Genomic DNA, 15,310 nt, shown 5'->3' on the forward strand with positions numbered 1-15,310 from the left:
AGGGAGAATTTTAATTTGTTGCCAATTAAGGGCAGAGTGACCCTAATTTATAGCAGCAGAACTCAAGAGTTATCACAGATTTTTCATCTTGGGAAAACAGCCCAGCTCTCGAGCTACCCACTGCTCCCCTGCAAACAGAGCCCACAGCAGGTTTAATTGAGTCCAGATTGACTTTTTACGGGGTTGAATTCCTCATCTTTTAGAAGAGATAGCCTTGAGATTTTCAGTTGTTCAAAGATGCAATTTTAAACGGCCAGACAGTAATGGCAGAGCAAGCTGGAAGTATCCCAGGCTCTAGGAAGTAAGACCAAAACTCAGGAAAAGTAAGTAGAGTCCATTCAGCGGGCCACCAGGCACCGTACCAGCTGTGATCCAGACTCGGACCCCACTCTAAGGAGCATCCAAGCCAGTGACAAAAAAGATCATAAATGGGGCACCTGGGTGGTTCAGTTGGTTGGGCGACTGTCTTCAGTTCAGGTCATGGTGCCGGAGTACCAGGATCGAGTCCTACATCGGGTTCCCAGCTCCGTGGGGAGTCTGCTTCTCCCTGTGACCTTCTCCCCTCTCATGCTCTCTCTCACTCTTTCTCTCTTAAAAAAATATTGTAAAAAAAGATCATAGATACACAAATAAATATTTAATTATGAACTACAATGAAGAGGAAGTGGGAACCCAATGGAGTCTGGCAAGTCAGGGAAAGGACAGTGAAGCCAGAGCAGGACTGGTAGCTGATAGGTTGAGAAAGGACATTTCTGGGGCAGGGGACAGCCCATGGGAAAGCCACCACATACAAAGGTGCCAGATGAGACCAAAGAGTGGGGGAAGGCAGACTGACAAGCGGGAAAGTCGTGTCATGGTATCCTTGGTACTATTTTGGTGGTGCTCCTATCTTCCCACTCCCTCCTTGATTCCTTTAGGACTTGATTCCCAACGACCCCAACAGCTGTGCATTTCCTTCTGGATACTATGTATCTCTTCCTCCAGCCCTCTTTGCCAAGTCCACATCCACACCTTTTCACTTAGATCCCTTTTGCATTTTCAGAAAAGCTCATTAAGTCCTGGGCAGTGCCCAGTTCTGACAGCAGGAGGCACTCAGGTGTCCCTGCTCTCCAGCTGTGACCACTCAGGACACTGCATATTGGAGAGAAACAAATTAGTATTGCTTGGCCATCTCCACCTCCTTCAGAAGACCCTCCTGGTAATTCTGAACAATGCACACTTCTCTCCTTGATCTACACAACAACGTATGCAGCCTCCTTGTGACACACAATCCCACTAAATTCAGCATTCGCTCAACGCATACTTGGTGATTTCGTACCAAGTGGAATGTGCTGGACCAGGCAGTAGTTAACTGAGATTGAGTCCCTGCTCACAAAGGAGGAAACGGAAAGGAAAGCGTCTGGTTAGATGACAGCGGAGAAGTTATTTAACATCTCTGAGCCTCAGTTTTCTCTTGGGAATAAAAGTGTGGCTTCTTTTATGAACAGAAATATAATCATGTATAGGAAAGATGATCAGAGATGCTCTCTGAATGGTAGGGTTGTTAGTGATTTTTGTTTTCATACTACATTTGTGATTTTATCTTTATTGAATGTGTATTTTCTCATGAGAAAAAGCACTAAAAATGCTTCCTTCAGGTTAAAAATAATGACACCATTTCATTTTGTTGTGATCATTAGTGAGGTAAATTGTGTGTATGGTCGGGGCACGGTCACTTCACCCAAATCAGAGTCTCCGGGCTCTGAACAGAAAAGCTCAGAGATGTGGAGATGACACTGGGCCACTGGCAGGCCTTTCAGCAATGTCTGCCCCGGATATCCAAGTCATTCTCTCCCTCACACAAGCTTCTTTCCAGGGCAGAGACGTGGCCAAGGCCATCTCCCAGCTTCCCTGCCCCAGGAGGACCACCCCTAAGTCCCGGGAATGGACTACGGTTACCCCAGCACAGTGAGGGTAGGGGTCACAGGTTACGATTGGCGCTCTCCCCATAACAAGGCTGGAGGACAGGCAGGCGCAGTTTCTTTTCCCAACTGATGAAGGAGCAGAAAGAAGCAGTGAGGGGAGGGGGCAACAATTCTAGAGAGATAAAATAATAGGATTCTGCTACAAAATACAAAATGTCTTGCCAGATGTAGGCATCATCATCGATGCTCAATAAATGACAGTGACTGTGATTACGAAGATTAAAATCTAGGTGTTAGGCTGAATCAGAATAAGTGAGTGTGGCTTAGGCGGCCTCTCTGGAAATACTGGCTGCATGTGGGGCACAGGGCAAGGAAGGGCAGAAGGTGAATTCTTGAGTGTGGGAGACAGGACGTTGAAGAATAAGATTTCAGCAAAGAGAGATGGGGAGAGAAACCAGCATGACCCTGCTGTGCCAGCGAGCTGCGGCAGGCACTAGAGTGCCCAGTTTCTAGAAGCTGCAAGATAGAAGAGCCCTAAGCAAAGGTCAGAGCAGTGAGCTTTGAGTCAGTGTTATTCTCATACCATTTGGGGGTCTCCACCTTGCCTCCCTAACAAAAACAACAAATGTCCTATGGGAGGGGATATTGCCATATATTTCTTCAGCATCCACTTTAGTTGCTAAATAAATATTTAACCAAATAGAATGCCAGTGACTTCTTGGTAGTTTACACAGGACACATCACTCGACAGATGAAGGGGCTTTGCCTCTTGGGTCCCTTCTTTCCTTCACTCCCCTGTACCCACACTAAGCAGGCAGACCAGCTGTCGTGTTGATTTGATTCTATGAGTCTGGGGGAAGAAGTCACTTTCACCAACCTCCTGGGTTGGTTGAAAAGCTTTCTAAACCTGAGGCAAAGATGTGGGAGGGTTATTTATAAAAATTTTGACCATCTCATCTGTGTATATAGTTTCAACCCCAACACAACCATGAAATCTGGCAATTACCCCTTTAAAAAAATCAAGTTGTAAATCAGTGTAAGGGGGGGAATGCTTTCCTCCCCACACTCAGTGCTACTTGTTGGGGAGGGAAACAAATTCGTGCTAAGTGCTGGGCTCTCTCTCCCCCTTTACCAGCTACTTCTTGCAGGAGCTTGCTCAGTATAATACAGTGACTCATTGATGAATTGGGTAGAACAAACTGGGCATGCTCAGCTCCGTTCCTCCCCTGCTCAGTGGGGAGGAGAAATGACCTTTATCAGGTGTCCCCTGGAAGAATCCTCCTCCCCACCCCTCCAGCCGGTTGAGACTCTGAATCTGGCCACAGGCAAAACACTTGATTCTTTAGTTTAAGAACACCAGATGTGAGTGGGCAGAGGGCTGCCAGCAGCACAGAGAGAAAGAGGGTAACTCACCAGTACATTCAGAACATCATCAAAAAATGTTGCTTCTTGTTGCCAGCAGTCCACATAACTCCTCTCAAACAGGCAACATTTGGGACTGGAAGTTCTTTGAAGGGAGGAGGCAAACAGCCACCACTAAATTAAGCATTGCTTTCTTAAGGCATGCCTTCCAGAGGAATCCGTAGCTTTCATCACACCAAAGTTCAGGTGGGGAAAAGAAAAACAACCAAGACTCTGCAGGGAGTATGAAAATTATGTAAAAACTATTAAGTACCAAGCTGGAGTGAAATCCAAGAGTGAGGACATAATCTCTCTTATGGAGGAAAAGTAGAATAAATTGCTTTAATGTACCCTCACACCCATCAGGAAATAGGGCCAGTTTCCCACGAAAAACAGATAGGAGCCTTTCAAGGAAATCTAGGATTTCGGGCAGCAGGATCTGACTTTACCTTAGGGTGTTTAACCATCACAGAGCATAAGAAAGTCATGTCCTTGACAAATATTAATATAATTATAACCTAAAAATTCCAAATGCTAGGAAGGTCTGCATGATTTTGTTATAAAATTGATTATATTTGTAAAATAAAGGCCACGAAGGTGCTAAGTTTCAGCAGTTTTTCCCCACCACATCCTGGGAAAAGCTCAAAGGAGGAAGTACGCTCTTGCTGGTCGCCATTGAAGTCAGAGGAATAAGTGAGCACACATATGGAGCATGCCCTAGGTACTGTACGAGCTCCCCACGGTCCCCACCACCACCCTGTCAAGCACCATAAGCATCATGGGACCTCCCATTGTACAGGTGAGGAAAGTGAGTCTCAGAGAGCTCAGGGCATTTGCTGACAGGCAAGCAGCGAACCCAGTTTCACACCAAGACCTCCTGATGCCAAAGCCCTTTCCCCAGTGGCTCTTCCCCCTGCCACAATCACCAACCACTCAGGACATTCCTTGTCTGTAAGTAGCTTCTCTCAGTCTGTTTGCAAGTGACTTTCCTTAGGTTACAGGAATCCTAGCTCCAGGTCCCATCTACAAATGCCTTACAACCATTTCTGGGAAAAAAAAAAAAAATAGCTCATTTAAGGGAAATCAGGTAAATTCGTCTGCTGGTAAAAGTACAGTGAAAGTAGACATGTATTAGTTTCTTAGAGTCACGAATCCCAAACACAAGTAGTCTTTTAGAATGGAAAGCATTATGGGCCTGAAGTCAAAGAGGCTGGGTTTTCAGCAGCTTCCGTCAGCTACAGTGACCTTAGGTGAGCTGCCGACCAACCACACATGTCTAATTTTGAAAGGAAGAGAGAGACAGAAAGAAAGAAATCCCATTTTTTTGGATTACTTGAAAAATTAACGATAACATTACACATGAAATAATTTTGTAAGCTACAAAACCCTATACAAATAGAGGATTTCATTATAATTATTTTGACTCCACTATCTGGCTGGGATCTTACAGAGAATTTGAATCATCAGACAGATTTAAAAAAATACTGAGCTGCATGGGGTATGGCATAATGCTCAAGGAAGGACAAAGCCCTGGGCTCAGAATAACCAGGTTCAGATTCCGGTTCTCTCACTTCACTTGCTGTGTGACTTAGAGCAGGTTACTTACCTTCTCTGAACCTCAGTTTTCTTATCTGGAAAATGGGGATAATAATTCATGCCTCCCTCATAGGGTTCCCTGAAGACTGTGGGAGTTAAAATACTTAAACTACTTAAAATGGCTCTTTGGCAGATAGGATGCTGGATGTGTTAATCATTACAATACTATTATGATTCTCATCAAGGAGGCAAAATGTGGACAGGGATTTACTAGCCCGCACTATAAAACGAACCTGCTACAGCGGACATCCTATACCTTTGACAAGCAGCCCTAAAATGGACTGCATTTTTAACTCTCCGGGATACTCTTCTAGAGAGAAAGGTATGTCCTCGTGCTCCCAGGGAAACCTTGCTCCCCCACCCACCCTCCTTCATATGCAAAAACCATAACGGGCACCACTCAGGGTCCTCTTTTTCTCCATTACTCTCCATCCATCCCATGGACACTAGCCTCAGTCCAGGGTGAAGCCCAGTTTAAGAACCCAGGACAGCTGCTCGGAACTCAGGACACCTGCCCTGCTCGGGCAGGTCCGTGGAGACCAGGGCAGCTACAGAATGTCTAGCTCCTCTCCTCCTGTCCCCATCTTAATCCTCCCCATCCTTCAAGGCTCACATCACATCCCACTTCTTCCCGAAAGCCCTCTTGCTCCTCAGCATTCTGCTTCTATAATTGCCAACTCTGTACTCACTGGGGGTATAATTATTTCACAAGTGCCTATTTTATTGCCCCTAAAAGGTAAAACTCCCCAAGGGCTAGTCATAGTGCTCCTACCTTCCCCACAGTGCTTAGCCCAGTGCTAGAAACCTCATATATGTGTCATAAATAATTTGGGAAGGGGTTTAGTTCACGAGAAGGAGCCCAGACTCCATGTGAACTGGTCAGATGCCAGCCTTTCCTCCTCCCCACCAAACCCATGGCAAATGTTGCTACCAGGTCACAGCATTCCCTCCCAGAGATCCTGGAAGAAACCTCGGATTCGTTCTCAACACTGCACTGCAGGCAGCCAATACCAACTGGCTGGGAAAATGAACCCATTTTGCCATCTCTGCTTCCTAGGCACTTCCTGCACGGAGTCCCCGTGGCACAGGGACTTAACCATCATTGTCATAACCACCACACTCCGTTGTATACAGCTGTTGCCTGGTTTGCCTCTACCAGACCAGTGGCCTTCAAGCTGTTGAGCGTGAGCCAAATAACCCAAATCAGCAGAAGCACAACTGAAACTAAAGTTTCCTAAAACAATACTCATTTTGTTAATGTAATGCACTCTGAAATTTCCTATTACATTCTGTCTAAAAATGGGGGTTCTGATGGCTGCACTGTGGGATGGATAGATGGATAAGGATATGTGCATGTGTATGTGTGTATATATACATGTATATATACACACATATACATATATATGTATATATATACATATATACATATATATATATATTCAGTTCTATAATGTTAGTTAAGGTAACATTAGAAGCTATAACTAATAAAACTCTGAAATCTCAGCCTTTACTACCATAGAAGTTTTTTTTCTTGCTCACATAAAACCTGAACAAGTACAGACGGGCAGGTGGCTTCCACAGTGTCATGATGAAGGGAGGGTTCCAGGCTGTTTCTATCTTGGGGTGTCTTCAACAGATGACTTCTGGGTTACCATGTTCAGAATCATAGTGATCCTGCCTGGGATGTTTTTTAAGGACCAAGCCGTTAAGTGTCCCTTGTAAGTGACACTCTTTGCTTCCAGTCTCATTCCATTGGCTAATATTTTGTCACATGGTCTCACTTAACTACAAGAGAACTGGGAAGTGTAATCTTAACCAAGTTACCGAGAAGATATGGAAACAGATTTTCTGATCAGCTAGCAACCTCTGCCAGAGATCTGCCATTTGAAAAACCTCCAAGGCAAGGACCTAGCCTTATTCACCCTTAGTCCTAGCGACTAGCAAAATATTTGGCTCACAGTAAGTGCACAGAAAATATATGACCAGAGATGTCTGGGTGGCTCAGTCGCTTAAGCATCTGCCTCCGGCTCAGGTCAGGACCCTGTGATCCTGGGATCTAACCCTGTGTGGTCAGGCTCCCTGCTCAGCGGGAGTCTGCTTCTCCCTCTCCCTCTGCCCACTACACCCCCACCCCGCCTCTGCTCCTGCTTTCTCTCTGGCACTGGCATTTTCTCTCTCAAATAAATAAATAAAATCTTAAAAAAAAAAAAAAAAAGAAAGAAAAAATGATGTACTGTCAGTGAATGAGTGGAAAACATGATTGATCCCAGCCAGAGCTCCAGGAATGTCACACTTCCTGATTAGGCATTGTGATTCTCTCCAAATTCACACCTGTGCAAATCCCCTTCCCCACACAAAGCAGAGCTGAGTCCAAAATTCTGGATTAGGATAGGTGGGAAAGATACCAGAGAAACTGTCTTTAGTGTCGTCTTTTCCATTTAGGGACTACACAGCCACTTACTCTTCCAACCCCATGCCTGCTGAAAAGGAACACTGGAAAAATTAAGAGCCCAGGCTTTTGAGGCAGATAAATCATGGTGGGGCTTTTCTCCAGCTACGTAACTACAGCAGGACTATCACTGAGCACTCAGTATGTGTGTGGCAAGGTGCTAGGCATTTTCCATGCATCACCCCATTGCATCCTCGCAACAAGCCTGTGAAGGACACTAACATTCTCTCTCCAATTCCCTGAGTGAGCACTGATGTCTTCTAACCCTGTGTTCCCATAGCACTTTCCCCATAACCCTTTCCTGTAATTCACTCGTGGGAGAGGTAGTTGGCATAGGGAGGTACATGTCTGTTCATCAAGTCTCCCCAATTATACTCCAAAGACAGTGGAAATAACACACACTTGAGAGTCAAAAAAATCTATTCCAAACATCTACGTTCAAATGACACATCCCAACTCAACAGTTTGTGAGAGGTTCACCAAGACATGGCCAGAGACTCAATTTCCTTATCTGTAAAATGGGGTCAGAGGTCCAACCATAAAGGACTGCTGGGACATAGAAACTTGATAACCATAAAGAACTAGGCCTGGCACATAACAGGTTCTTCAAAAAGTGAGAATTTCCCTCCTCCATCTCTCCTGGAGGGCAAGAGTAACGTTTTATTCCTGGGCACCAACACCGTATTTGTCTAAAATATATAATAAATGTTAGTGGCAATGCATTGAATGACTAGGTTTACCGTTAAAAAATAAAAATAGAAAACACGAACCATGCATTGGTCTTTAGAAGTTCTTTTTATCTCCCCTCCCCCTTCCCACACTTCATTACTCTTCTCTCTTTGGGTAACGCGAACTTTTTTTTTTTTTTGTACTCAGAAATTTTAAATGGCTAACAGAGCACCTCAGGATTCTTTCCTCCGGCCATTATCCTTCTCTTTTAAGTTGTGCTCAGCAAGATTATTTGGATATTGGAGCTACAAACGGTCAGATTACAAATGGAGGTCCCTGAAATGTAACATTCCCCATTGCAGGATTCTGGAATTACACCAAGCACCAGGGAGGGGTTGCTCTTCCCCAAAGAGCTTGCTGTTCTGAAAAAAGCCTTTGTTTTAAGGCTTGCAAAACGGCCCTGTGGAATCTCCCATCCGGGTCCCCAGCACTGGCCTGGGTACTGCTTAGTTCTAGAGGGCCTACAAGCTCCCTTAAAACAAAATACTCACGTGTCTTAAAATACGGTAAAAACTGCTGCTCTGAGTCTTGGTTCATACCTTACAGAATAACGATCATTACTTTGAAGGCAAATTTTGTGATTTTTCCAGCAAGCCCCTGACAATGACAGTAACGAGCACACTGTGGGTTTACTAGGTCCGTGATACTGTGCTAGGTGTCCTATGTTCATTATCCCCTTTAATTCTCACCAAAAAAAAAAAAAAAGGCAGTAAGTCAGACAGTACAGTTACCCCATCTTGCAGAGAAGGAAACTGAGGCTCAGAAGTTCAAAGGACTTTGCCCAAGTCTACATAGCCAGCAAGTAGCCAAGCCCCCGTTCAAACCCTAGTCTGTCATGGTCTAAATCCCATTCAATTTCTGTTATTCCACATTACCTCTTTAAATGGCCATAAACGAAGCTCCTTTCTGCATAGCAATACTATAGAAAATAAACAGCTTGAACTGGTTGATCTTTTAAGATCCCTTCCCCCTCTTAAAAAAAAAAAAATCTATGATTCTATGGAGAGAAGGAGAAAAAAGGAAATGTAAAGAGGCCAAACATTATGAGGCTTGGCTTATCAGTATTTAATAACAGCTTTTGGATCAAAACTCTACAGAACCTTATTTATGGACAGACAGTTACTGTTAAGCAGAGCCTTTTTATACAACCTTTTCATCTGAGGATGTTGTAGCCTTCTCCTGCCTTTCTATTAGTGAGAGATGGGGTGTGAAATTTGCTGGCCCTGCCAAGATTATCCCATTAAATTATCTGCCCTCTTCCCGTGTAATTCACTCAGGGGCAACAGTTTGCGACTCGGGCCGGTGGACGTCCGTGCCTGGGCGCTCGGAGGGGGAGGTGTGAAGGAAAGAGTTCAGGTGGTGGGAGCATCCCAATGACATAACATCAATCCACGTTTCACTGCCTTACCAAAATAAAGTGGATGCCACAATTATCCCATTCCTAAACAAACTGAAAACCCCAACCAAGCTTACTGCAACAAAGAGAGAGCCTTTTTACTGCTGTTTATTTTTATTTTGTATTCGTTAGCTTTTTAGATATTCCTGGCATGCAAGTCAGGCTCCGTGTAACAAGCAGCTGCATTTAGTTAAGGATTTCTAAGAGTTTTCCCCACCCCACCCCACCCCCTGCCATCCCCTCCCCCTCAACTCCAGAGGGCTTTCTCAGACTCCTAGAAGACTATTCCTTTCTCTTCGTGTGTCTACACAACAGTTTCTCCTGTCACACCGCAGGGGAATTGGGAAGGCCAGCTTGAGGCCCTTCTCTTTGAGAAGAAGGTCTCAGAGACTCGAGTGTTTTCCTAGCTGGGGCTGGATTTGCCAGGGTCTGGTCTACATAGGGACCTTGGAGCTAGCAAGCCAGCTCTTCCACTAAAGAGAACTCCAATAAATCACTCTGCTCAGCCTACAACTCCAGTTGTACACCAAGATGCAAATACAAAGGCACTTCATCAAAACATATCTCATCACTGGTTGGAAGAAACTGCCAGACACACTCCTCAAAACGCATCAAACAGCATAATTCCTCCTGATCAGAGGTGCAGACCACCAAAGAACCTTCTGGTCTATCCCTGAGTTGCAGCAAGATGACTGGCTCAGGGAACTCCAGCACAGAAAGAAAAATTGAAGTTGGCTGTCTCCAATCATTTCTTGTAACCTCTAGATAGAGCTAAGAAAACATCCCATTGCTCTTGGAAAACATGGGGAATTGGCACCTTTGGCCCATACGTAGTGTAAATTCTAAGACTTAAACCAGGACAGACTGTCCAGGGCAGCAGAGAAGAGCAAGAACTCAGGGATTGGTTTGGAAGCTCAGCAATGCCATTTTCTAGCCATGTCACCTGAAGAAAGTCACTTAACTTCTGTGTCTAAATTAAAATGAGCTAATTATGCCAGTCCCCTCATAGATTTGTGGTGAGGAGTCAGTGAGCTAATATTTGCAAACTGCACAGAATGGTCACTGGCCCATTGTAAGGATTACCCAAGTGTTTGTTAAATGAATTGTATAAACAGAGGCATTTCAGAATGCTTGGATTCAAGGAAATACATACTTAGTTGAGGTCAAAGGACTTGGCACCATTCTTTAGCTTCTCCTAAACCCAATGACACCTGGCCTGGTGGGAGGGAAACCGCAAAAGTGAGGAGACTCCACGAATTGTGCAGATCTGGGCTTGGGCCCAGGATCCACCACCAACCCTCAAGCCCCGGCAACCTACCCAGGAAGGCAACTTATTACCCCAGGCATCAAACACTCCACAAAACAATGGTTCCCATCTTTTGGGGATTGCCGTTTTCTCAGAATATCAGATTATAGCTAGAAACATACAACCAAAATATGCACATTATTTTTTGTATATTATTTCTGGGGGGTTGCATATCCTCAGTTTCAGGTACCCCTCAGATGGGTGCTCTTCTCTAGTACTCAACACACACGGTTTCATCCTAAATCTCTTAACACTCAGTAAGGTTCAGAAAAACCAGTGAACAAGCAGAGAAAAGATTCAAACCCGTGACTGTTAAACTCCAAGGCCTAGGCTCATAACCACTAAGTTCTACTGTTAACTTCTACTATACTCCATTCAAACTAAATGATGGGGCAAGAAAAGAAAAAAGTCCTTGAAAGTATGTCATGGGGCGCCTGGGTGGCTCAGTGGGTTAAAGCCTCTGCCTTCAGCTCAGGTCATGATCTCAGGTCCTGGGATCGAGCCCCGCATCGGGCTCTCTGCTCAGCAGCAAGCCTGCTTCTTCCTCTCTCCTTCTCTGCCTGCCTCTCTGCCTACTTGTGATATCTCTCTCTGTTAAATAAATAAATAAAAATCTTAAAAAAAAAAAAAAGAAATTATTTCATGTTACATTTTTACTAAGAAGGGCAAATATGACACCACAGTTTTACATGCAACCAAAAAAGTTATTCTCCGTTCATTCAACAAAAATCTATGGACTACTTACTATATAGATGCATACATGCATGTCATTTATATGCAGATATACATTTATGTCAATATACACATAGGCTACAAAGCATTCCATTCTACATATAATGCTGTGCAAACTTTTCAAAAATTTTCAAAATGGGGTATGTGGTCTCCATCAAACCACAGCCAAAATGGATACTAAAGGATGCAAGTGACACACCATTTAGAAACTTTAAAGTCTAATTTGAAGGCTGGGCTCACCAGGCGGGAGAGGGAGAAAGGAAAATGCAGACCAAAGCTGAATTTTTAAAGACTCCTAAGTAAGTATCAGAAAGATAAGCCCAGCATCCGAGTAGCAAAACAGCCTACCAGGTATGCTGAACCAATATAGAGGATTAAACATTTCCAACACACAGCCAGACACAGCTTGACCACACCCTTTGTCCACTGGGCCACTGTGTGGCCCCCTCTAGGGAGGATTTTCAGGCATCTCCAATAAAGTTGGGGCTAGCTGACTTGGCTTTCAGTGTTTTCACCAGGAAAGCTGACAGTCTTACTGCCCTCAAGAGACTCCTATTCTAAAAGTAGACAGGACAGACACGTATTAAAATGGCATTGGAAGGTTTATGAAATGAGAGCAAACACAGCAGCAGGCCACCTCCCTGTGACTCTAAGAGGCAAACCACACAATCTACAGGATTCTGAGAAAGGCAAAATGGGTTCCTAAGGCCCTAAGTGCTGAGTACACAGTATTAATAGCTTCAGCTTCCCAGGAAGGTTTAGTCCTAGGTAGGAAGGAGGTAGGTGAGGAGATCAACAATGAGTGGGCCAGAGAAAGTAAATATAAAGGTTTGCTCCTCCTGGCAAGCAAAATTTAAAAATAATGGGAGAAATACTGAGTATTTTTTAATAAGTAACTGAAAGCTGTCTCCCCTTAAGCTCATTTCTTGAGCCAGTGGTTGGGTTACCTTAAGAATCCTGAATCAGACAAGAAAGTAAACCTGAGTTCCACTGGAAGACTTGTCCCCAGAGAAAAAAATCAAGCATTCACAAAAATGGAAAGGGATGTATACCATGACAAATAAGACAAAAATAATAGATTTGAGCTCACTATTGAAGAGTTTGGAATAGGCAATACTCTTTTTTTTTTCCTTTTAATTTTTAAAGCCTGTATACAGTTAGACAAGAAAATTTGGCTGACTGCTGATAATAAAATTGTCTTATACTCATCAAAATCACTGCATGGACGTTTACTTAAAGGCAGGTGACCAAAGAAAGGTCCACTCCTCACCGCTCCTACCCCCACGATCCAAAAGCAACCACTCTTGAAAGATTATGTAGAAGTAAAAGAAGTTGAGAGGATATAACCAAATTAAACAAGGACCCAAGCTAAGGGCCCTTCCCTGATTATCTTCACCTCAATTTGCTGGGCAACTTGACATAAGAAGGATGTTTCCGCGGGTTAGGCAGCATGGCCCAGTTTTTACTTCTGACCCAGGTGTTGTGGTGTGGGGCCAGATGTTTGGCATCCCTGAAGGAACCAAACATCCAGGAGACCAAGCTGTTTACATTTCATTAGTATTTTTCATCAGGAAGGTGCACTCCCTGCTGATGTACATCTTAATTACAATTAGGAACTGTATTTACCCGGAGGGGCCTCTAGATTACCACAACCACACTAGGGGATCAATTTCAGAATATTTCTCAGAAAATGTGGTTCTCAAACTCAACTCTAAGAAATCAAAATTCATACACAACTTCAACTTCCTTTCCAGAGTGTGTTCCTACCACGAAAACTATGAGCTACATTTTAGTAAAAGTTAATTCTGCAGCCATAGTCTAAGTACTGAATAAATCTTTGCCCCTCAACTGCTAAATAACCCAAAGTCGTTTCTTTTCCAAAGCACAGCGCTAACTTAAAAATGAAAGATGCATGATAAAAGAGCAGAAACCTATTTATCTGCACCGGTTTGGGCTGGGAGTGGGGGAAGGCAGAATCCAGGGACTCCAGCACCCCCTCAAGGGATGCATGTTAAAAGTGAGGCCCAAGACCCCGGAGACTTTAATCAACTTTCCCCCTCCAACCTCCAAAGAATGAATCGGTTGTCTCCACAGGCGCAGCCGGGCTCTTCCCTCTCATTGTGTACCGGCTCGGACGCAGCAAGGATCCAAGCTTCCCGCAGCGAACTAAGACGCTCCGGCTTTCGGCGGAGTCTTTCTCTAACTGTTGCAATTGTCTTTGGAGATTACCAAAATCAAGTATGCATTAGATGGCCTTCCCCCCCCCCCCGCCTTGCGTGTAACACACACACCCGCGCGCACACACGCGCACACACACACACACGCGCGCACACACACACACACACACACACACACACATACTTGCACGCTCAGAGCACTCTGGAGCAGCAGGCCGCCTCTGACAGCACGTTTTGCACAAAGTGGCGGCGACGGCGGCAGCGCACACGTTGTGGCCTCCATCGTGAGCCTCCAGAGGCAGGAGGGCCGGGGCCGGCGGATCTGTGAGGCCGCCCGAGCCTCAGGACGCCAGGGCTTTTGTTTGGGTCGGTGTGCGGACAGCCTGCGCTCTCGCAGGCACCACTGAAAATACCAACTCCCTCCTGGACCGCGCCTTCCGGGACGGCGGCTCCTTGGGGCTCCGTAGACTTGCCTCAACACCGCTTACGGTGCTTTAGGGGTCCAGCGAAGGACCGGGAGAACAACGGCACGGAGGCGCCCCCAGCGCCCCACGCCCCCCGATCCCTCCACGCTTTCTGTCACCGCTGACAACTGCTGCTGGGCGCCGAGGAGGAAGCCCCGGGGGCACCTCCGGACCACAGCAGGGCTCCCGGGGCAAATCCTCTACCGCCTTCCCGGCGCCCGGAGTCGCGTTTGCGGGACCCCCGACGGGGTCTCCGGCCGCCCCGTTCCCCTCGGCGGGCGCGGTGCTCCCCCGCTGCCAAGCGCCGGGCAGCGGACGGGAGGGTCCCCGGGAACCCCGCGGGCCCCAGAGCCGGCGGATGCGCCTCTTACCTTGGGTAGCGGCCCCGCGCGCAGCCAGCAGCAGCCCGGCCAGCAGCGCCAGGAGCGGCGGGCGCGCCCCGCGGCGGCGCGGTCGGTGCATTCCTCCTCTCGCGGCGGCGGCGGCGACGGCTCCCAGGCCGCGCGCAGAACATCCACGGGCTCTGCCCGGTGTCCCGGCCACCTCGTTCCGGCCGCTCTCCCCGCAGGATGCCGGGGGCGTCTGCAAAGTTCTTTGTCCCTCTAACCTGCTCCCTCGCTCCGCCTGGCCGCCTCTGGACCCCGTACGCGCGCGGGTCCCTCCTCAGCCCTGCAGCTGCAGCCTCGCCTCCGCCGGCCGGTCAGCCCCAGGCTGTCGGGATCGCGCTCGCGGAAGGCCGGTCCCCCCGGCCCGGACTCGGAGAGGAGTGCGCCCTACGCCCGGGGGCTCCCGTCCCGGGACTCTCTCGGTGGCGGCTGCGGCGGCTCCTCCCGCTCTGCACGCTCGCTCTCTGGCTCTCAGCCTCCCTCAACTTGTCACTTTCCACCAACTCTCCAGCCCAGCGCCCGAGCCCGACCAATGGCAGACGTGGGCTCAGGCCGGCGACCCAGCGCCCTCTGCTGCCGTCTCTCGACACCAGCACCCTCCCTGACTTCAGAACCCGGTAGCTCCCGCGCCTCTCGCAAACCCACCCCCTCCCCCACCGTGCTTCAAACCCACAGCCGGACCTGGGGCCCTAGAGGCCATTTGACAGATGGGGAAGCTGAGGCTCGGGGAGACTTGTCCTGAGAGGCAAAGCAGTCCGTGGCAGAATGGC

General features: G+C 46.9%; 1 protein-coding gene across 1 annotated transcript in view; it reads right to left on the reverse strand.

Annotated features, from left to right (window-relative positions):
• The window catches only part of ROR1 (receptor tyrosine kinase like orphan receptor 1), a gene marked incomplete at both ends in the record, with an annotated part of 410,916 nt that extends 396,300 nt beyond the window's left edge, over positions 1–14,616 (reverse strand). Inside the window, one exon of the mRNA XM_080800722.1 lies at positions 14,526–14,616. Coding sequence (XP_080656848.1) covers positions 14,526–14,616 — 91 coding nt within the window. The remainder of the gene's footprint in view (positions 1–14,525) is intronic.
• Between the last annotated feature and the right edge of the window lie 694 nt (positions 14,617–15,310).

This window comes from Martes martes (genome assembly GCF_963455335.1).
Source record: "Martes martes genome assembly, chromosome: 4".
In the NCBI taxonomy this organism is placed as follows: domain Eukaryota; kingdom Metazoa; phylum Chordata; class Mammalia; order Carnivora; family Mustelidae; genus Martes; species Martes martes.